Source organism: Mangifera indica, chromosome 18, assembly GCF_011075055.1.
Source record: "Mangifera indica cultivar Alphonso chromosome 18, CATAS_Mindica_2.1, whole genome shotgun sequence".
Lineage (NCBI taxonomy): Eukaryota > Viridiplantae > Streptophyta > Magnoliopsida > Sapindales > Anacardiaceae > Mangifera > Mangifera indica.
This window is the reverse complement of record NC_058154.1, coordinates 1,916,664-1,941,376: the sequence shown is the minus strand read 5'-3', so window position 1 is coordinate 1,941,376 and position 24,713 is coordinate 1,916,664. Positions and strand designations below refer to the sequence as shown.

General features: G+C 32.1%; 1 protein-coding gene and 1 pseudogene across 4 annotated transcripts; both read left to right on the top strand.

Annotated features, from left to right (window-relative positions):
* Nucleotides 1–9,002: 9,002 nt before the first annotated feature.
* Nucleotides 9,003–13,786, top strand: LOC123201431 (protein root UVB sensitive 5-like). Of its 4 annotated transcripts, none has more exons than XM_044616935.1 (15): nt 9,003–9,202; nt 9,298–9,357; nt 9,943–10,094; nt 10,383–10,477; nt 10,905–10,963; nt 11,061–11,107; nt 11,184–11,262; nt 11,351–11,423; nt 11,806–11,895; nt 12,070–12,129; nt 12,254–12,367; nt 12,533–12,593; nt 12,668–12,786; nt 12,956–13,048; nt 13,132–13,786. In XM_044616935.1, the coding sequence occupies exons 1-15, from the start codon at nt 9,051–9,053 to the stop codon at nt 13,354–13,356; spliced, it is 1,479 nt and encodes a 492-aa protein (XP_044472870.1). In that variant the 5' UTR covers nt 9,003–9,050; the 3' UTR covers nt 13,357–13,786. The 4 variants fall into 4 exon arrangements, with proteins under 4 accessions (XP_044472870.1, XP_044472869.1, XP_044472872.1 ...); XM_044616934.1 differs by having other exon boundaries at nt 9,004–9,202; nt 10,377–10,477; XM_044616937.1 differs by lacking the exon at nt 9,943–10,094 and having other exon boundaries at nt 9,063–9,202; nt 10,377–10,477.
* Nucleotides 13,787–20,251: 6,465 nt separating this feature from the next.
* On the top strand, nt 20,252–22,880 carry LOC123202458 (annotated as a pseudogene).
* Nucleotides 22,881–24,713: the final 1,833 nt, after the last annotated feature.

Sequence of the window (24,713 nt, the reverse complement as noted above, 5' to 3'; positions counted from 1 at the left end):
TTTTGTTGCAGAAACACTTTTCTTACTATAATAAGGGAACGAAATTTCGTTCCCCTTTTATGCAGAAATTAGATAGTACATAACTCTCAACTTAACCATCTCCTTTCCATTGCTGTCACGAATCTCTCCGCCGCCAGCATCTCAAATTCTGATTGTCCCCAGTGTCTTGAAGTCTTGGCAAACGCGTCTTCGGCTTCATTAGTTCTCAAATCCTGTCTTGTTCATCTTGGACGGCTTCATCAATTCTTCCTTACTGTGCATTCTTAAGTTTGATGTGCATTACCTTACTGTTTGCTTCATGAGCATAAACTGTTGATTCTATTTGTTTCTCTTTTTTATTATCGTATATTTTGTTTATATTCTTTGGGATCGGTATCTATGATTTGGTGTTGGCCGTTATATTCACCAGACAGGGAACTCTATTTAGGTTTATAATTTTATTTATTTAATTTGAAGCAATTTATTTTTATTTTTTAATTTAAAAGTTGAATATATTTTGTAATGTTAATTGATTTGAATTTTATTTAAATTAATTTGGGTTTGTAAATAATTCTTAGAAGTGGAAAAAGTATGTCTTTCTTGTATTTTTCAAAAAATATATTATTTTTTTCTTAAAAAACACTGGTATTTATAAAATAACCTCAATATTTTTAATATTTGTATGTTTCTCTATGTTTTCCATTTCCTACATTTAAAAAAAAAAAATACATTTCAATGTCTTCATTTTCGTATTTTGACTTTTCTATATTTTCGTTTCTGTGCTATATAGTTGGTCATCCATCTATAACAATGTTATATGTTTAAAATTTTAAACATGTCATTCTGAATTTTTGAACCTAAAACGTATTAAATGGGTATTTTATATGTTTCCGTATTAAACATATATTTTTGTCTTTTGTATGTTTTCTGTTTTTTATGAATATTTAAAAGTACAAAAAAGTCCCTTGCATTTTTAATTAATTACCATAACTATATAAAATAAAAAAAACCAATTTTTTGTCATTCAAATCTTTAATCTCCTCCGAAAATTTTTATGATGATTGAATCTTGATTATATATTATGTTATATTAGTTTAATAATCAATTATATATTTTACATTTAAATTGTTAACCAAAAAATCTATCAAAAATATTAAAATTATGTTTGATATTATTGTATTTTAAAAAATATATTATTAACGATATGTCATATTAAACTCATATATACACGTTTCGTATTTTTTTATATCCAAATTTTATCATTATTTTTTTATAAATGTATTTTTTACCATTTACCATATTATATATATATAATTTCCCTATCTTTTTTTTCTTGTTCCATATTTACTGCCTAGGGCCTCAAGAGCTAAACATAATAACTTGTTCATGGTCATTTCCGATATGGGGAATCAATCTAATACGTGCCTTGCATGCCTATAGGAAAACAGAGTGTCAAATATGTAGATATAGTTGTCGACTATGTCTAGTAGTTATTCAACAAAATGTTGGGTAACTTGTAGGGCTGGATTCGAACCGAATCTATTTAAGCTCAAGTTTAAGCTCAGTTCGAATAAGTCTGAAATGAGTTAGTCCTATACGAGCTCGAGTTTGAGCTATTCGTCAAATTTTTTAATTAAAAATTTTGATACAAAACAACATCGTTTTGATCAATATGTATTAAAACGACGTCGTTTTAATAATGAAAAATGAGCCAAGCTAAATTCGAATCGAGTTTAAACTTGGTTTTCACGAGCTCGAACTCAAGTTCAATTATATATAAACCGAATCGAATCGAATTTGAATCGAGTTTAAACTTGACTTTCACGAGCTCAAACTTAGTTATATATAAACCAAGCCAAACTTGAACTTAATTCGATTCGAATCCAACCTTAATAACTTGTGCCACAACATATAGATTTTTGTGTTAGGTTATTGACATTCTTCCCAATGTTGGGTAACTTGTTTCGTAGTGGTAAAATCTTCCTGTTATGACATCAATCCAAAAACCTGGAATAATAACTCACAAAAATAAATTTCAATCTCTTATCATACCTCTAGTTAGTAAATATACGTATTATTTATGTATTAAATATGTTTAAAATAATTTTTTAATCCAAAACGTATTTAATATGTATTTTATGTTTTTCTTATTTTAAACACGAATTATATATCGTATTATACATTTATCGTGTTTTTACTATATTTTTTAATTTTTGGCTAAATTTAAAGTACAAAATTATCTTTTTTATTTTCAATTATTTACAAAAATGCCACTTCTATTTTAAAAAACTCAATAACATTTCTTTCTTAACTCACAACCCTAATTTTACGTTTACCTTCCTTGTAGTCTATACAAATATTCGCTCTGATCTAAAGTTTGAAATTTAAACTAATTAATTTGTTTATTTTTTCTAATTGATTGGTACGTTACATATGATATAAACAATTTTGATTATGTATTATGTTATATTATATTTAATAATTAATTAAATACTTTAAATTTGAATTATTATATTAATTTTTAATTAGAGATTCGTGAAAAATACTAAAATTATTATGATATTGTTGTATTTTTAGAAATGTATTATTAATGAGGTACCGTATTAAACCTTTATATACACATTTCATATTTTTTCTCATATGCAAATTTTAAGAACCTTTTTTTATAAACGTATTTTTCATTATTCATCATATTATACCTGTATAATTCACATACTATTTTTTTTTTCTATTTCCATATGTACTAACTAGGATCATACCTACACATTCTAGGATAGAAAATAACCTCTCATAACATCCAAAACTTACATTACTGATCCATTTTCCAAATATTATCACCAATTCTTATCATATTAAATTCATACACATAAAATACACTACATCACCATCTAAACAAAACCAAGTCATTATCTCAGCCACAACACCCGTCATCAATTCATATTATTGTAACATTTTTAGTATAATAGTATAATCTACTATTAAAATATTATCTACTTTGGACACAATTTATCATAATTTTGTTTTTGGGCTTTGCGCTTTGCATCTTGATACTTTAAAGAATTCATAAGCTATTTAATTAATCCAATTCTCTCATCCCTATCCAATATAGGATACATAGATAGATTACCCCCTTTACAAGACTCAACAAAAGGGGACTTAACATCCTCGCTGATGTTTGCCCTATTATCGTTCAAAAGGACACATAAAATCACTCTGATACTATTTGTAATATCTCTGATCCAATAGTTTGATCTACTGTCAAGATATTGTGTACTTTTGAACACAATTCATCATGATTTTGTTTATGGGTTTTGCAACTCAAAACGTATCTTAACTGTTTAAGGAACTCGCAGACTATTTAACTAATTAAATCCTTTCATTCCTAACTAATATGAGATATATAAACAGAGTATAAACAAACTTAGCATCTTCCTCATACTCTACTGATGTGAAATTTGCTTAAAGGTATCATAATTATCAACTCAAATTCTAGTCATAGTCAAACCAAATGTAACATCCTTCCCTAGAAGTAAGTGGCAAAAACTGCCTCCTCTGTTTATTTGGTAAAACAGTCCTTGTGGTTCATGCAATATTGAACAATACAAATGATCCCCAATTCATACAAGCTATATATCACTGAAAAGATAATTCAAAGAGCTTTCCAACAAGATATAATAGCACTCATAAATCCTTATATAAGACAGTCAAAACGTGAGATGAAAGTAGTGGCAAAACAATCTCCTCTGTTTATTTGGTAAAGTAGTCCTTTTGGTTCATACAATATTTAACAGTCCAAATGATTTCTAATTCATACAAGCTATATGTCGTTGGAAAGAGGATGCAAAGAGCTTTCCAACAAGATATAATAGCACTCATAATTCATCAAATAAGACAGCCAAAACATGGGACGAACTCAATGGCAAAAAACTGTAAATATTATGCAACTTTCTGTCATGAATAAAATCACATATATAGACATCCTAAATGGCAAAACAACATTCTTCAACATCAAAATCATCATTTATAACATAGATCCAAGAAACCAAAAGCCTAAAATATGTCACATATCAAGGATGATACTCCTTACTTTGTTTCAAGCCAAATCTTTGCAAGTTGGCTTCCTTCTCTTTGTTTTGCTTCCTTTATCACCAAGACCACTTTAAATCAATATCAAAACACATTAACATATTCACATAACATGCATATAAACATAGATAAAAGGGAAAGGAAGGAGATCTTTGGTTACCAAAGCTTCGAAGTGCTTACTTTTCTTTTCTTTCTTGTCTTCTAAACTCCTTCAAATCTTTCCTTTTTCTTCAAGAAAACAAAGAAAAAGCATGAAGAATGGTGGCTGTTGGAATATGGACGGAAATGATGGAAAAGTCTTCTCTTTCTCTTTATATATAAAACCTTATCTCTTTCTCTTTTTCTCTTTGTCTTTTTCCTTTTCTTTTCTTTTCTTTTTTTGTCTTTAGGTATATATATATATATATAAACACACATATACATATAAAACAAATATATGTACTTAAAATGAGAAATATCTCTAAATAAGATCAAAAGACATAAATACCCTTAAAATATACCTGAGGGTATTACACCAAAGATTTCAAATTACTCATAAAACCGATGATTCATGTTTTACACAAACCCAAAACATTATACAATTATACAACTTAAAAACCCTAATGATCAATTCAACCTAAGAAGAAGAGATTCTACTTACTTTTGATGAGATTCTTGAAATTGATATGTGAAAATATTTGATCTAGTCTTCAGTATTACCCAATTATCACCCAATTACACCAATCCCAATGAGAAAGATAACACAAACACTAAAACCTAACTAAGCTTGGAGACCTATACAAAACTATTATCTTCTTCTCTTGAACATTTATCAAAGTTTTGGTTATAATAGAATTCAAAGGGAAAATATACAAACTGAACACCCTGCCTTTACACCTAAAGGTGCAAACCATCCATGGAAGCTAGAGACGTCAATGGGCCGTGCCGGGCCGGGCCGGGCCGACTTCAGCACGGCCCGTTGGGCTAATGGGTCGGGCCGGGCCCGAGGCCCAAACAGTAATGGGCCTTCGGGCCGGGCCGATCCTTTGAAATATAAAGGCCCAAAGCCCGGCCCATATACTAACGGGCTTTAAACGGGCCGGGCCGGGCCTCAGTAAATGGGCCGGGCCGGGCCTCAGTAAACGGGCCGGGCCGGGCCTTATTAAATATTTTTAAAAAAAGTTTTAATTAAAATTTTTAAACACAAATTATTTTTCAATTATTAAAATCGAGGACAGTACCCCGAATATTTTATTTATAATCTCTCACTTATGGCGGAGGAATACCGTGCTTACATGATAAAAAATATTATAAATTGTTAATAAAATACAAATAAATTAATTTACATATTGTATAAATTACAAAACATAAATAAAATTTATCTACTATATAATATTTATCTATTCATCTTCTACATCCAAATCTTTGAATTCTTCAAAGACATCTTCTGTCACACGATTCTGTAATTTAAAATCAGCTTTGATCCAATCTTTCATGCACATTATCGCTTCGACCATATTTGGATGTAAATTGGATCGTCTATCATCCAGCACACATCCCCCTGCACTAAAAGCGGATTCCGATGCTACAGTTGACACCGAAGGTGTTAGTAGATCTCGAGCCATGGCTGCAAGCACAGGAAAGGTTTCTGCCTTGTCTTTCCACCATGCCAAAACATCTAGTTTTTCAGCATTATATCTTTGAATAATTTCAGGATAATGGTCAATATTTATATAATTGTAAAATTGACTATAATTTGTACTTTGACTAACAGTTTGTTTACCTTTGCGCAATAAAGACCATATGCGTGACTTTTTTTTACCTGAACTACCAGAGCTTACCTCTGGTGCAGAACTTTGTCCAGTTTTTTCATATTTTTGTTCATAAATACTATACATATCAAATAAAAATTCTTGAACATATTCAACAGAATTTACATTGCTATTAATTGACAAATTTTCATTAATAACATCAAATAAATTTTGTAATCCATTAGTTTTTGCCCTAGGATCTAAAATAGTAGTTGCAGAATAAAGTAAAGGAATTTCACTCCAATATTTTTTAAATTTTTGTTCCATTTGCATACATATATTTTGAAAAGCATTATGAGAGTGACGATACCTATGTTCTTTAAATATATCACTTATTTCTACCATATTATATATTATAGAACAAGTTGTCGGATAATACACACCTGAGCAATGATCTGTGGCTGTTTTCAATGGCTCTAACAAGTTCATTAAAGCCATAGCTATTTCCCAATTTTGATCTGTCAAAAAAATAAGATCTTGCGAATCCATTGGTTGGGTATTGAAGTATCGTGTTATAGGAACTTCATACCCTTCGCATGCTTTCAACATGAGATATGTTGAATTCCACCTAGTGCTAATATCTATTTTTAATTTTTTCCTTCTTAACCCCATTGATTTACATAATTGATGATATGCTTGTACCCGTGATGGGGATGATGAAATATATGCAATGGCATGTCTAATTACTTCTAAATGTTTTTTTGCCAAACTCAAGCCATCTTGAGCGATTAAATTAATAATATGACATGCACACCTAACATGAAATAATTTTCCATTAAATGGAGGAGATAAATGATTATGCATATATTCAATAACTTTATTATTATTTTTAGCATTATCTAAAGTAATTGAAAAAATAGAATTATTAATTTTATATTCATCAAAAATATTTGCTAATGAACGATAAATTGCAAGACCATTATGTGGATATTCTAAATTTCTAAATGCAATAACTTTTTTGCATAATTGCCAATCAGAATTAATATAATGAGCAGTTGCACAAAGATACCCTATACGTTGATTTGTAGCAGTCCATAAATCAGAAGTTATTGAAATAACACCATTAAAATTACTTAATTCTCCAATAATTTTTATTTTCATTAGTTCATAATTTCTCAATATATCTGACCTAAGAGTTGACCTAGGAATTCTTCTAAATGCTGGTTGAATACTATTTTGCATCATCAATTCTAAAATTTCATCTTCTGCATAACTAAAAGGTTGATCAGAAGCAACGACATACCTGGCCATGTAATCTCGAACCTTCATTTGATCGTACGTAAAAGTTGACATTTCTCCCATATGTCCAGAACTGCTCGGACCTCCTGCTGAAGTGGCACCTGGACCAACAGATCGCGATCTGGTGAATGCAATTTGTTTTTGTCCTCTAAGTTCATGTGAAATTTTTTTACAGTAATCAGTAACATGTCGGCGAAGATGTCCCGTCCCACTTGTACTTGCACATGTTAAACAAGAACCGCAATGTTTGCATACTGCTCGACGAATTAATTTCCCCTTTATTGTTTCCTCTATTCTATCAAAGTGTTCCCATACCATTGACGTTTGTTTTCTTTTTCTCTCTGTCGAACAATGCGAACCTGTACCCGTACCACTTTCACCTGTTGGTGCTCTACCTATCCCACCTTGTGCATCATCAATAATATCATCAACGCCAGCATGATAATATTCAAATGGATTGAATTCATTTGACATTGGATCCATTTGTAATATTTTGTAATGATAAAATTAAAATAAAATGAAATTAAAAATATAATAAATAGTTGAGATTGAGAGTTTGAGAGATTGGGAGTTTGAGAGTTTGAGAAATTTGTAATTGTAATTGAAAATGAAAATGAAAAATTGAATAGGTTTTTATAGGAAAAAATCAATTAATTAAAAAAAAATTAAAACAAAGTTTGGCAACGGCTACTAGCGCCAGTAGCCGTTGCCAACGGCTTCTGCCTCTGCCTTGTGGCAGAAGCTAGCCAACGGCTTCTGCCAAGGCAGAAGCCGTTCTGCCAGGCAGAAGCGTTCTGCCTGGGCTTCTGCCTGGGAGAAGCTTGCTTCTGCCAGGCAGAATTAGCTTCTGCCATTTGGCAGAAGCAGCTTCTGCCACCAGGCAGAATTAGCTTCTGCCATTTGGCAGAAGAAAAAATTATATATATATGTGAACAGTGCCGGGCCAGCCCATGGTTTTAATATTAAGGCCCAAGGCCCGGCCCGATAAGCCCATGGGCCCGGCCCGGCATGCTACAGTACCGGGCCGGGCTTTGTCGTGCCCGGGCTTTTTTTCGTGCTTCGGACCGGGCCTCCATTCGATCCGACCCAATTGACGTGTCTAATGGAAGCTATACAAAACAACACATCAATCAAGGCAGTGTACGTAATCGCAATGAACAAAACTCCTGAGCCTACATTTGATTTTACAGAACCAAACTCCTCTCCTTGTGTAATCATTAAAAGCCCATAGTTATTAGAAACGTAAATTATTTACATTGGAAAAATATTGTGTCAAAATTTCGAATTCAAAATATATTAAATATATATTTTATATATTAAATGATTATTTTTGTTTTTTTATATTTTTGTTTTTTTATAAATTTTTTTAAAGTATACAAATATCATTTATATTTTTAATTAATTATCATAATATCATAAATATATAAAAAAAAAAATTCAATTTTTTATCATCCAAATATTAACCTTTTTTGATAATTTTTTTTAATTATTGAATCTTGATTATATATTATATTCTATTAGATCTAATAGTTAATTAAATTTTATATTTAAATTGTTATCTAAAAATCTATAAAAAATGTTAAAATTATTATTGATATTATTGTTTTTTCAAAAATACATTATTGACGATGTGTCGTGTTAAATTTGTATATATACATTTCGTATTTTTTCTGTATTTAAATTTTATGATTTTTTTATAAACGTATTTTTTATTATTTATCATATTATATTTGTATAATTTTTTTATTTTATTTTTCCTATTCCCGTATTTACTAGTTAGGTTTAAAACTCAAATTTTTTAAAATTATCTGAACCCGAAGCAAGCCGGCATCAGTTACTGTACCGGTTTAAGCCAAGATTTTAGAGGCCTTCATTTGGTTGGCGAAGAAGATATACTGGCAGTCTGGAAGAGGAACCCACCTTGCTTTGCTCTCTTTGGTTTTTGTCTCGCATAAGATGTCTTACGCCCTCCAACTCTCAATCCCTGCGAGAGCTTTGGAGTCTTCGAAAAATAGTAATAGAAAGAGAGCAAGACCATGCCATCTTCAAATTCTTTCTTCTTTCTCTCAGCCCAATATTCCAGAAAAAGAAGAGGCTGACTTGGGGAGGTATCACTTCCTTTTTAATCATCCCGTTTTCAGTTTCTGATGATTGAATTGTTGATAGTGATTTCATTTTTCCTTAAAGCGTTGATTAATTACAGAATTCAAGACCAATCGCACGTGATTTTGGTGGAGAGATATGGCAATGGGACTGCCAAAAGGTGGCTACTTTATTCAAACCTTACTTATTTGTACTTCCCCATCTTCATCAAAAATTGAAATACTCTTTGATATGTAACTTTCTACATTGCTTTTAAATGTAGTGTTATAAGTGTATGATTTTATTTTATTTTTTAATTTTCGCCGGGATTCGGGCTAGAAGAATTTTCTAAATTTTATAGAGGGAGTTGATGGGAGTTTAAAAAATTTTAGTTTAGTGGATTCCTTCAGCGGGAGTTGGAGTTGGCTTTTTTAAAATAATTGCGGACTGCTGGATATAAAGAATCGTCAATAGGGTATGTTAATTGGCCAGATTTTAATTCATCTCCTGTAATAATCAAGGTAAGTTTAAACCTCAGTTTAGGAACCTCCCCTTTACTGGACCTCTAAGGGTGGGCAAAGTTAGAGAACTACATTAACCGGAAAGGAGTTTTTTTTTTTTTTAATTTATACCCTCACCCAACTAAATTCCTAACTGATGTGGGATTCCTAACAATTACTCAGGGAATTTGTGATTTATAGTTTGTAAACTTATTGAATGAACCAGGGATAGGATTTGAGACGTTTTCTTGATCATTTATGAACAGGTTCATCTTAGACGATGAATGTAAAGTGCAAACCTTACATGTGAAACATGATTCTGTTGATAATCGATTGCAAGGCTCACATTTCTCAGACACAACTTTGTCCTTCCTTCCGAATGTTGTTAAGGATTTCATTTTACCTGCAGGCTTCCCAGGTGACTAACATCGATTTTCAATTTTTCTCTTCTGTTCTTGGCTTTGCACATTAATATTTTGAACCACTTTTTTCGTTTTTCAGATAATGATATTGTCTATAACTGCAAAATTGTGTATACTTTTTATAGGCTGGAATCAGGTCTAGGGTTCGGTTTGTAGTAATCAAGGTGCCAAATAATTTGATTATTATATGAGAGCACAAAATAACAGTCTTGATAGTTGATATGGTTAGTTTAGCTCTATGCAGCTCTACTTTCTGACCTTCTTCCCTTCCAATGCAGGAACAGTTTCAGATGATTACCTTCAGTACATGCTGCTACAGTTTCCTACCAATGTTACTGCTTGGATCTGTCAAGCATTAGTCACATCAAGTCTCCTAAAGGCATGTTGATTTAACCTCATGCCATTGACATTGTTTCGGTATGCGCATTAGAAATCTAGATACTTTATACTGTTAATTTGGTCAATTCGTTGAGAAGTGAGAACTGTGGAAGATCTTCTTGCTCTTTTGTTTTGATGAAATTATTTTCATACAGCTCAGGATCAGGATATTATTTAGTACTGGTTATTGATTAGGTGTACGTAATTGTGGGGAGGAGGTATTACTGTTACTGTTTTATGTAGCTCATGTTTTGCCTGCTTTATCTTGTTGACATAGTTGATTTATCTATCTGAGCTAGTGTAACACCCATCGCATTGCAATTTTCCCTTTTATGAGTTGTTCTGCGGGTCCTTCTAAATTTTTAAGTGCATTCCACTTAATGGTTCTGAAAAGAATTGTAGTGATGATAATTACTACTATGCTTCAGGCTGTAGGCATTGATTCTTTCTCTGGAACTACTGCTGCGATTTCTGCTGCCACTATCAAGTAGCTTCCAATTTCTTTAACGTATAAAATCATGTTGGATATCTAGTTTTATATTGGATTAACCTGTAAGTTTTTAGTTTTATGATTGACTCTGTAGATGGGTCTCCAAGGATGGCATTGGAGCTGTTGGCCGCTTATTCATTGGTACGGTCATTGTGAAATGAGCTAAAAGAATGAGAATTTGTGTTGAATCTTATTACTAATTGTTGCCATTTTTCAGGTGGGCGCTTTGGAAATCTTTTTGATGATGACCCAAAACAATGGCGTATGTATGCAGATTTCATTGGCAGTGCAGGAAGGTCTGTGTGACAAGCTTTCCTTATTCCAACCAAGAGAAGTTGCTTTAATTTGAAACAATCTGAAATGAAATTTTTATCCATCATGCAGCATATTTGATCTAACTACTCAAGTTTATCCTGCATATTTCCTGCCTTTGGCATCTCTTGGGAATCTTGCCAAGGTATTCTGCCAAGAAGGGCTTTATTTGTACTGTTTATATTGATGTGTTAAAATTTACAACTATTGTTATGTGCCCTGTTATCTACATACTACATACGCTTTACTCCATCATGCACTAATAAATTATGAGGATCTTTCCCTCAAGAACATATGGTTCCACTACTGCAATATGTGTTGGGCAGAAATATACCATTCTTATATCCTCAACATTCTTATCAGGGACATGGAATAGTGTATGTGCCAACATTTTAGAATCTTCCTTTTTCTAGCTGTCTCCAGTTCTCATCTTTGGTTTTGTCCAAGACCAAATCAAGGTTTCAATTACCAATTTCTGAGATGCTTGCATATTCTATTACTTTGCTCATGATTGAAAATTTAAACAGGCTGTAGCGAGAGGACTGAAAGATCCTTCATTCCGTGTGATTCAAAACCATTTTGCAATTGCAGGAAATCTGGGGGAGGTAGCAGCAAAGGTATTACTTTGTTATATGTATCTAGTTCACGCTTCTTGTGTTTCTTACTAATTAATCTAATTTAAATTTTTATTTATTGAACCATTTCTCATTCTCATATATTTTGGCATAAATATGTAGCAAAATTTCTTTTCAATTTTAATAAAATCTGGATGCATATTGGACATGTTTCAGGAGGAAGTTTGGGAAGTATCTGCTCAGCTGCTTGGCCTTGCTTTGGGCATACTGATCCTGGTATGTCATATAGCCTCCCAGTCACAGAGATGGTTTTCCTGTATTTCTCATGCTCGATTTCATTTAATAGAGACTATACTCTTGGTTTACATATGAAATTTTAAATGTAAAATCATCAATGCAGGATACACCTGAGCTTGTAAGATCATATCCAGTTTTGGCATTGACATGGTTGAGCATGCGACTTCTGCACCTTTGGTTACGTTATCAGTCACTTTCAGTTCTACAATTTAACTCTGTAAGAATGTTATACGTTAAGTTCCCTTTTCCATAAATACGAATTGATGCTTAAGTTGGAGAACCACTCTGTCAAGACAGCTGACAGATTTTTTTTTTCTCGTTTCCTACCTCAAAATATTGTTCTACAAATTGTTTTATTTTTTATTGTTTTACAATCTGACAGATAAATCTTAAGCGCGCTCGTATACTGGTAAAATCGCATGTTTCATACTCGACTGTTTCAGGTGAAATTGATATTCTTGTTCATTTTGAAATTTGTTGTGACAGAGTGTGACAGATGTTGAATATTTCATTTCAGGTTTTGATGATTGTAACAAGGAAGAAAATATATTATTATGGGAAAAGTTCATGAAGCCACGAATTATTTTTGGTGTGCCCTTGGAGGAGATGGTTGGTGGTGAGAAATTTGTTTTTGAGGTATTTTCTCAAAACTTCACTTAATCATGTGATAATATATCAGTTTGTTTATATATACAGTATTGCTCTTAATTTTTGTACTCAATACCTGTAACATTCACAAAATCAAATCTTAATCTCTTGTTAACTTGAAGTAGTCACAATCGTTTGTTTCTTTTCTATGTAACAGTTGAAGACACTTTTGAGAATATATTCAAAGGAGAAATATATTTTAATTGTGAACCTACTGGCAAGAGATTTTGAGGTCTTCATATCATTCAAGGTACAAACATGCTCGAACTGGAACTTCTTGCTGCACTTAACACGGTTATTTATTCTTAAGTAAATTTAGAATTTTCCCTGCAGGTGGAGGCTACTAGCATGTCAGTTTTGCGAAGTGTGTGGCAGACGTATTGGCTATATGAAAAGTTTGAAAGCTCAGATAATCTCTTCGACCAGCTTTCACACAGCTTATCGGAGATGGAAGAAAGGTTTGACAATTTTATACATCAGTTGGAGAAAGCCGGATGGGATACTCGTCAAATAAATCTGAAAGTCCCCACAGAAATCTCCATTGATGAGTCGAGTTAATGATCAAAATAATCAGAGAATCGGATTTGTATTTATCCTGAGTGCATGCCTGCCTGCAGGTTTCCTGCTGCCAACCAAACTATACTTCCTAGTTTCGCCCCTATACAATGAAGCTAAGTATTCTGACGAATGAAACGACACTTCGATCGAAATTCCATCTCATTGTTTTGGATCGAATAACACCTCTAATCGAGCTTCAGATGATGAGATTCAGTGAACATGTATGCATCAAAATTTCGGGTTGTTAAATTTGTTCTTTTTCATAGTATAGAAATCATATGCTTAAAAAGCCACCTGAAATGTAAGTTGAACTGGCGCTTCATTTTTCATTACTGAGTTTTGTGTCCAACTTACCAAAATTATGAACGATTTATGGAACAAGGCCGTTTAATATTGAACAACTCATGAAACGAGCGTTCTTTCTTGGCTAGTGAGCAGTGTTTTATGATATATAATATATATTTTATGATATAATATAATATAAGTATAAAACGATATGTATTATGAGATGTATCTAATTAATATGATATAATGAATATATTTGATGATACAATAGTTGAATTGGCGTTTCAACTTTCATTATTGAGTTTTGTGTCCAACTTACCAAAATTATGAACAATTTATGGAACAAGGCCGTTTAATATTGAACGACTCATGAAACGAGCGTTCTTTCTTGGCTAGTGAGCAGTGTTTTATGATATATAATATGTATTTTATGATATGATATAATATAAGTATAAAACGATATGTATTATGAGATGTATCTAATTAATATGATATAATGAATATATTTGATGATACAATACATGTTATCGATATAAATCGATATATTTTTTAGATAAAATGATGATGTGATGAAGTGTATGTGAAAAATTTTAAAATTTTAAAGGTGTTTATGATATTTTTCAAATTGATAATGTTAATCCATATCAATATTGTAATGATATGATAATCATCGTTATCTATACTAATATCATTTTATAACATTCAACAAAGGTATTTGATATGACTACTATATAATATAATTTTCTAAGTTAATGTCATCTCATGACATTTAATAGTATTTATATGAATTAACAGTATAATATTATATGTATTCTACAGTACAATACGATACATATCTTATGATATAATACATATTATCGATATAAATAGATATATTTTTTAGATAAAATGATAATTTGATAGAGGTATGTACGAAAAAATTTTAAATTTTTAGGGTTTATTTGATTGGAAGATTTAAAAATTATCTTGTTAATCTATTTTTTATTACTTCAATTATATTATTTAGTTTGTAAAATAATAAAAAATTATAATAATTTTTCATTATCAATAATGATGCAACAGATAATATATGAGGTAATTTGATTACCACCTTTATCTAAGATATTAAAAGATTATCATAGGATTTTAATTATTATTACTTTTTTATCCCCACATATTAAATTATTATAACAAAATTACCCTTAATTTTTAATTAAAATAATAAAAAATATAAAAATATTTTTTTATACCCATCAATTTTTCGTATAATAAATAAAATAATATATAATATTATCACTTATTATCAAATAAAATAATTATTTATGTATATAAATTTTATTAAAATAATAAAATTTTACCTAATAATTCTTATAAATAATCTATTGTTAAAATAATATTTTAATTTTTGATAATAAAATTATCAAAATCAAACATCTTTAAGAGTGTATATGATATTATTCAAATTAATAATATGTTAACTAAATTTTTTTATTATTTTAATTTTTAAAAATTATATCTATAATATAATATTTAATATATAATATAAATAATTAATTTTTTAATATATAATGCGATACATAATTTCAACTAGGCAAGAATCAAGCAACATGTGAAAATGCGGTAAGTAGAACTCTAACCATGGTTCTATGTTTTCTCCTCTCTGCATTTCTCGTCTTTCTCTCTTCCTCCACTCCGGCACCTGCAAAACCTAGAGATGAGATCGACTTCACAACAACAACATCAATACTTACTCGTCCCCGAGGAAGATCTTGAAGATATTGTTTGTATTGATCTGGAAGATATTATTTGTATTGTTACTTTATATGATGTACTTTTGTTGTAAATTTCTAGAATTTAGACTGTAGTTACGCTTCTGTATTTTAGGCTAAGATTAGTTAGTTGATTGTCATAATTTTCTGCTAAATTAGTGGCCTCTATACTTGTATAAATTCTGTCTTTTGCAATAGAATCTGTGTGAATTCAGTCTATATTTGTTATATTTCAGTTCCTATTTTTTACATGGTATCAGAGCATTGATCCTTTGAATCCTAAAATCTTCAATCATCATGAGTGAAGAAACTCCTTCAAATACATCCAGACTTTCAGGATCTAAATCGATGTCTGAACATGATCCAACTTCCCCTTATTTTCTGAATTCATCTGATAATCCAGGCACAATTCTTGTTTCTTGTCTTCTCAAAGGTGAGAATTATCCAACATGGAGGCGTGCTATGATAAACGCTCTTCGAACCAAAAGCAAGTTGTGTTTTGTCGATGGCTCTTTACCCAAACCAGATGAGATTGTCCAAGAGGCTCAGGCTTGGGAAAAATGTAACTCAATGGTAATTTCGTGGATCTTCAATGCCTTGATTCCAGAATTACATGATAGTGTTGCATATGTAGATATAGCTTGCGAGATGTGGAGAGATTTGCAGGAACGCTTCTCACAAGGAAATGTTCCACGTATTCATGAGTTAAAGAGGGAGATTTGTCTTGCACAACAAAAGGATTTTACTGTGGCAGCATACTACACCAAATTAAAAGGTTTTTGGGATGAGTTAGCAGTCTATTCTACTATCCCTTCATGTACTTGTGGTGTTGGAAAAGAAATTTTGGCAGAACGGGAAAAAGAAAAAGTTCATCAATTTCTCATGGGACTAAATGATCAATATGGAATCATTCGATCTCAAATATTAAACATGGAACCTTTTCCTTCAATTAACAAGGTTTATGCCTTTGTAACCAAAGAAGAGAAGCAACAAGCCATTGCTTTAATTGGTCGTGATCAGTCAATAGAGCCAGCAGCCTTTATTGTTAAACAATCTAGTAATTTGACGGAGTTTACTGGAGAGCAGCCAAAAGGGAATCACCAAGGATGGGCCAATAAATTAAAATGTGCATACTGTAATAAACCTGGGCATACTAAAGAAAAGTGTTTTAAGCTAGTTGGATTTCCTCCAGGTTGGCAAAGCAAAAGGAAGTTTTCAAAAGGGAAGATAGAATCTGTTTCATCCAATAATGCCATTTCAGGTCCAAGTCAGTCTATGGGTAAAGGGTTTACTCTCACTCAGGAACAATATGATCAACTCATGTCCTTATTGCCTTCTACTAGTCAGAATGTAGCAAATTTTGTTGGTAAGGTCACCCAATCTCATGATATTTCAGAATGGATCCTAGATAGTGGTGCTTCTGAACATTTTACTTGTAATGCACCCTCTCTGTTTAATGAGAAAATTGCTTCTAACTCTTTACCTGTTAGATTACCAAATGGGACAACTCTTCCTGTGCACTCTATTAGTCAAATTAGATTGTTAAATATGACTCTAAATCATGTCCTCCATGTCCCTTCTTTCAAATGTAATCTTCTTTCAATCAGTAGATTGACAAAAACTCTTCAATGTTCAGTTACATTTTTTCCATCATTTTGTGTTTTGCAGGACCTCAGATCGAAGAAACTGATTGGAATGGGTGAGTTACGTGATGGCTTATACTATTTTTGTGGGCTTCAATTACCATTTGTTGTAGCTGCTTCTCATTCTATCTCATCTACCTTATGGCATGAACGCTTAGGTCATCTTTCTTTTGATCGATTATTATTAATTCCTGAATTATCTAGTTTATCTTTCAAAAATTTAAACAAATGTTGCGATGTGTGTCATCGAGCTAAACAAACTCGAAATGGTTTTTCTTTAAGCAATAATAAATCTGATTTTCCATTTGATATGGTTCATTGTGATATTTGGGGACCTTATAAAACCCCATCTCTTTCTAGTGCTCATTATTTTCTTACTATCGTGGATGATTGCACAAGATGCACTTGGGTTTATCTTCTCAAAAATAAGTCAAAGGCACAAAAACGCTTTATTCAATTTCATGTTATGGTCAGTACTCAATTTAGTTGTGGTATTAAACAAGTTAGGAGTGATAATGGTCTAGAATTTACCTATAGTTCTATGTCAAATTTCTTCTCTCTTCATGGTATTTCTCATCAAACATCTTGTGTTGATACACCACAACAAAATAGAATAGTAGAACGCAAGCACCGTCACTTATTAGAGGTTGCTCGTGCTCTTCGATTCCAATCAAATCTACCAATCAAATTTTGGGGTGAATGTGTTTTGACTGCAGCTTATTTGATAAATTATACTCCTACACCTAAATTGAATGGCAAGAGTCCTTATGAGATGTTATTTTCAAAGCCTCCATCATATTCTTATTTACGTGTCTTTGGTTGTTTATGTTATGTGCATAATAAAAATCGATCAAAGGATAAATTTGCACCTCGTTCTAAGTCTTGTATTTTTATTGGTTATCCTATGGGTCAAAAGGGATATAGAGTTTTTGACATGGAGTCACACAAAATTTTTACATCATGAGATGTTATTTTTTATGAAAATCAATTCCCTTTTCATTCTCACAACCTTCCAAAAGAACCAAATGTTGTTGTACTTTTACCAATTCTTGATTCTTTGGAGACGTCAGATAATGTGCCTCCTTGTCACAACTCTTCAATTCAAGATAATATTGATTCTAACCATAAGGCTATGGCTCCATCTCAAGACTCACCCACACAGACCTTTACTGAACAGCCAAGTCCCATGCAAAACTCTCTTCTTAATCCATCACGACCTCAAAGGGCTCATCGTCTTCCCTCTTATTTTGATGACTATGTATATCAACTTCCTGGAGTAGATAAGCCATCACAGCTTACATCCAATGCAGTTTCTTCAGGTACTCCTTATCCTATGTCATGTCATTTGTCTTATTCTCGCTTTATTTCATCTCATCAAGCTTTTCTTGCTAATATTTCCATTATTAGTGAGCCTAAATCTTTCTCCCAGGCTGTCAAGGACCCGAAATGGTGTGAGGCTATGAAACAAGAAATTTCTGCGCTAGAGAAAAATCATACTTGGAGCTTGGTGCCATTACCTTCAGGAAAGAAACCAACTGGTTCTCGTTGGGTATACAAAATAAAATTTCAGGCAAATGGTTCTATTGAGCGTTACAAAGCGCGTTTGGTAGCCCAAGGATATACACAAATTGAAGGTTTGGATTATACCGAAACCTTTGCACCTATTGTAAAATTAACTACTGTTAGGTGTTTGTTAGTTGTTGCCGCTGCCAAAAATTGGGAATTACATCAATTAGATGTGAATAATGCTTTTTTACATGGTGATTTACATGAAGAGGTCTATATGTCTCCTCCCCCAGGTTATCTCTCACCAGGTGATACTCATGTTTGTCGACTTCATAAATCTTTGTATGGTCTAAAGCAGGCTCCTCGACAATGGTTTGAAAAGTTCTTTTTATCATTGTGAAAATTTGGCTGTGTACAATCTCACCATGATCATTCACTTTTTACTTTGACTCAAGGTACTTCTTTCCTTGCTCTCCTTGTTTATGTGGATGACATAGTCCTTGCTGGGAATGATATTTTGTAGATCCAAAAGCTCAAGAGTTATCTTAATACATGTTTCTCTATAAAGGATCTTGGTACTCTTAAGTATTTTCTTGGCTTAGAACTTGCTCGTTCTCCTTAAGGGATATCTCTTTGCCAACGCAAATACACACTTGACATCTTGAAAGAAACTGGGATGTCTGGTAGTAAACCAACTGCTTTTCCCATCCCACAACATCATCATTTGTCTTCAGATTGTGGTGAACTATTAAAGGACCCACAACAATACCGACGCTTAATTGGGCGTCTCATTTATCTCACAATTGCTCGGCCCGATATCACTTATGCAGTACAACTTCTTAGTCAATTCATGCAAAAACCTTGTCATCCACATCTTGATGCTGCTTATCATGTTCTTCGTTATTTGAAGAGTTCTCCTGGTCAAGGTTTGTTTTTTCCTTCCCACAGTGATTTTCAGATCAAAGCTTATTATGATGCTGACTGGGCCAGTTGTCCCATGACACGACGATCTATTACCAGTTACTACATTTTTCTTGGTGCTGCACCTATCTCTTAGAAATCCAAGAAACAATCCACAGTCTCTCGTTCTTCTGCCGAATCAGAATATCGATCTATGGCTTCTACCACTAGTGAGCTGATATGGTTACGAGGTCTACTTGCTGATCTTACTTTGTCATATTCTCAACCCATGCTTTTGTACTGTGACAATCAATCGACTTTACACATTGCTGCCAATCTTGTCTTCCATGAGCGCACTAAACATATTGAGATTGATTGTCATTTTATTCGTGAACACCTGCAATCTGGCACCATTGCTACACAATATGTTTCAACTCAATTTCAACTGGCAGATATCTTAACTAAAGCATTGGGACGTGATCGTTTTCATTTTCTTCTCCGCAAGTTGGGCATTCGGGATCTTCATGCTCCAACTTGAGGGGAGATCTTGAAGATATTGTTTGTATTGATCTGTAAGATATTATTTGTATTGTTACTTTATATGATGTACTTTTGTTATAAATTTCTAGAATTTAGGCTGTAGTTACGCTTCTGTATTTTAGGCTAAGATTAGTTAGTTGATTGTCATAATTTTCTGCTAAATTAGTGGGCTCTGTACTTGTATAAATTCTGTCTTTTGCAATAGAATCTGTGTGAATTCAGTCTATATTTTTTATATTTCAGTTCCTATTTTTTACAGAAGAAGAAGTGAAATCTATTAATGAATATGAACCTCCGTTAAAGAATGATTTTGTTGCCTCCGGACCTACGGAGAGAATGTAGGCCGAGACACGTGGCAGTGATCATGGATGGAACCGACCCGCATGGGGAACCCACCTGTAGGGTCCCTTAAAACGCTTATTGAACTATGTTGCGAATGGGGAATTCGTGATCTTAATGTTTTTGCTTTCTCAACTGATAATTGGTTTCGTCCCAATGGCAGTCTTTTTTTTTTTTTAAACTTTTGACCCATTTGTTAATCTTTGTTTCTTTTTTCAGTTTTAAATTAATATCTCTTTTGAAATAAAATTCATTTAATTTTATATTCTCTGCATCTTTTACAGGTGGAAGTTGAAGTTTTGTTGAGCTTGAGGGGGAGTGAAGGACGAAATGGAGAGATTTTTGAGGTAAAACTTTATGAAATTAATGTCATTATTATTTATATTCAAATCCTTCGATATGAAATTAAATGCCGAGATCTGTCTGCTAGAAATATTGGGAATTTGGGTGGCATTAGGCTAGAATTTGTAATTAATTTGCTCCTTTCACAAGAAGCTTAAATTTATGCAAATGAAGATTCTGCCGGTAGATTTTAGATTATAATTTGGCCATCTTCTTTGATTCATATCACTATATTAACTATGTTACTGAATCATCTGTCAGAAGTATGGTATGATTGATTTTTATTTGAAAATATGCTGCAGATTTGGCAAAGAGTCAACTGGATGTTGCAGACAATTTGGGAAAGGTTGGTGATGTGGTGTTTTTGTTTTTTTTAGGGTTTTCGGGAATATGACTTTCCTGCCCTTCCATGTAATGGTTTACACTATCAGAATTGACAAACAAGCGGAGAAATGGACTTTTCAAACTTAAAGGGTGGGACATATCATTTCAGCAAAGTTTGGGTGGGACATATTCATTCGGCCACGTGATTAATGTTTTAAGATTTAAAAGTGAGTAAATGGTGTTTGTTATGGTGTTGCAATAAAGTTGGTTTAGATTATAATATGGGCCATCAGCTTTGATTCATATCATTATTTTAACCATGTTACTAGTTCATCTGTCAATGTATGGTATACTTGGAATTCTTAGTGCAAACTATGTAAATCCTTAAATTTTATTGCTATTTTGTGTTGGTCTTGAGTTGAAATATGGAATAGCTGTGAGCTTATTTTTTATCAAGAGGGAAAAGAAATCTCCTGGTGTGTTTCTCAGGCTTAAGCTTTCTCTTTAATGGGAGATCACTTGGTACTGTGCTCTGGGGCTGTCACTTTACTGGAGATGGGAGGCTTCTGCATGAATGTTTCAAAATTCATGATTGTTCCTTATGATTATTTTATAATTTTTGGCAGCAGCACCACCTTTCAATTATTTTGTCCTAAAAAAGGTGCTAGCGAAGGTATCTTCCATTATTGAGTTTTTGGCTACCTTTAAGATAAGGGTTATAAGGAGAATACATGATTCTAAATGTTTTTGTTGGCTTCTGTGAAGGAGAACATTCAAATATCTTTGATTGGAGATATCTCTAAGCTCCAAAAGTCCTTGGAAGAAATTAATAATCAATGTGGATAAGAGTACTAAGAACAATACCCAATTCCAACTTATTGTTGTAGTTAGCTATAGTGGGCGGTTTGAACATTAATTGAACAATGACGTTATCATTGAACCTAATGATGTTAAATGAGTCATTAATTGAACAGGAACTGGAACTAGACTGTACTGAATTTCCCCATCCTGATCTACTTGTATGGATCAGTGGTGAGCCTGGAATTTGTAATTTCATGTTATGGCATTTAGCCTATATTGAATTAATCTTTGCAGAATCACTGTAGCCTGATTTTGGAGAAGCTGACTCTTTAGAGGCACTGCAATATTTCCAATGAAGGCAGAGACGCAATGGTGAATGAAACTTTGACAATATATATCTGTCAAAGTCTTCTATCATTTGATTGAAAAGAAGTCAAAGAACCTACCAACTTCAGGAAGCAACTTCGAAGGAAAACTTGCTAGGAGCTTATTGTTGAAGTGAATTTGATATCTGGAAGGGTTTAATTAGCATTTAGATTTCTGAAGGTTAATGTTGCAGTTGTCTTCAAGGAAGACACATCTGAGCTGTGGGTAGCAGTTTTAGACATTACCTAAAGAATTTATCTACAAGACTTTATCAGCACCAAGACCATTTACAACAGAGTATAAAAAATCCAGGTAAAAGCAATGATGAATTTCTGGGAAAACAAGGAGTTATTGGAGATGCAGCTCTGTTATGTACTTGGGAAAAATTTTCTTGTCATGATTTTCAAGGTCTCTTACTATACTTGTACATGGAACCAATTCACAAATCTGTTTCTACTGTTGGCATCAAATTCAATTGTGCAAGAAAGAAGTTGAAGAAGGCTGAATCTCTAGTGGCAATGGGCACAATCAGGTATTAAATTGCAGTGTTGTGTTGTGTGTGGTTTTAGCTTTTATAAGTAGAAATGAAATCCTGTAAGCAAATGGTTGCTTCTCACACTACTAGTATTGTAGTTGGTTAGGAGGATACTTCATTTTCTGGAATCCTTAATTAGAGGTTCATATGTCATTGTCTAATCATTTTCAATTAGTATGAGTTTTACCTTCTCAACCTGACTTTCCAATTAATTATTTGTCTAAATATTTGTCACACTGTTGGAATTTCTTCGCCGAAGGTATTAAACTATGAGCAATACTATGTGTACTCAAGTTTTAAATATTTAATTAAGTATTTTGATTATGTGTTATCATATGATTAGATGTTAATTTATTTTTAATTTAAAATCATATAATCATATAATAATACATCATTTGAAATCCAATTAAGTTATGAAAACTAGATGTACATAGTTTCATTATTATACTATTGTCTTTTTTAATTGAAGAGATATAATTTTCAAATTTTTTAATGAATAATTAATTTTTATGATTTTCTATTTAAAGTAATGAACTATCATCTATCTCTTGATAACGTTAACTAGAACTCATGTGATGGTTTTTTCGTTTGGATTTGCAAATGATGTTTTTTGTCTAGATTTTCAAACAATTTTCATTAATCCATGGTTGGAGAGGAAAGGGAGAGAGACTAAGAGAAAGAGATAAGACAAGAGGGAGGATGGGAAAGGCCGAAGACGGTTGATCGTCGTAGGAGAAAAAGGAAAAAAAAACCTTAGAGAAAAATTATCACTTTTTAAACTTTGAAGAAAATTTTAGAGAAAAAATTGTGAGATTTTTAAATTGAGAGGAAAAATGTGATAAAAGTTTAATTTTTAAATTTTTTGTTAAATGATAATTTTATCTTTAATCTTAACTAATATTTTTAACAAAAATTGTCTTTATGAATAAGTATTTAGATTTTTCAAATTTAAAAAATAAAACTTTGAGATTTTACTATACTTTACGTGGGAACAAGTCTTTTTTTTTTAATTGAAATTTGGTTTTTCTAATTATAATTAGATACTTAATTACAAGGTTGTGCTGTCTGAATTTATATAATCCCATCTGGCTCCCACCTGTGGGGTCCAATATTCCTACCAATTAACACACGTCGCGCTCGAAGCTTCATAAACAATCTACAAGAATCGGATGGCCGACGTGAGATCAAAACCAGGCATGTTTGCCACGTGTCCTCATGATCAACAAAATTTTAAATAATAATATCTATAATTTAATCTCACTGGCTGGGGCACCGAATCTCCGTACAACGAACCGGTGGGCCAATGAGCATGAAAGAAGGGCTTTCAAGTAATTGAATGCAAGAAGAGTTAGTTGCCACTGTTGTACTTGTAGGGTTCAAGTGGACGTTTTCTTTATCCAGAGAAGAGTGGATTATGTTTTCCCACCCAAGGTTTGGCCTAAGAGCTGTCCACCCTTAGTTGACATAATAACCTTTTTTTTTTTTAAATTGACGACATAACTCGTAAGGGCAAAATAGTATTTTCGTCATCCATTATTTTAAAAAAAATAGCAACTTCCGTCCGTCATACCTAAACATTTTAAATATAATAATTTAACATTTAAAAATTTTAAAAACTCACAAATTAATTTCTGAAAGCTTTTCAAAACCCTATTATTTTGAAAATATTATAGGTTTGTAACATTCATTTGCACCTATAATTTATCATATTATGTTCAATTCTTTTAGGAGTGTAATTGCCATTTTTTAAACTGCTACGAGTAGGCATATTTCAAAAATTTCTAAAAGACCTCAAACTTTCTTTGAATTTTGAATAACCTCTAAAATTTTAACAAGATGTTAATATTTTTAAAAATTATAATTTATACTTGATATACAATTAAATAACAAAAGCACTCTTATCTATAAAAGGAAAGAAAGAAGAGTTGAAGGTGAAGAGAAATAAAAATAAGGTGTATTTCATATATAATTTAGATATTTAAAATGTTATTTTTAATTTTTGTTAATATATAGTTATATGATAATTTT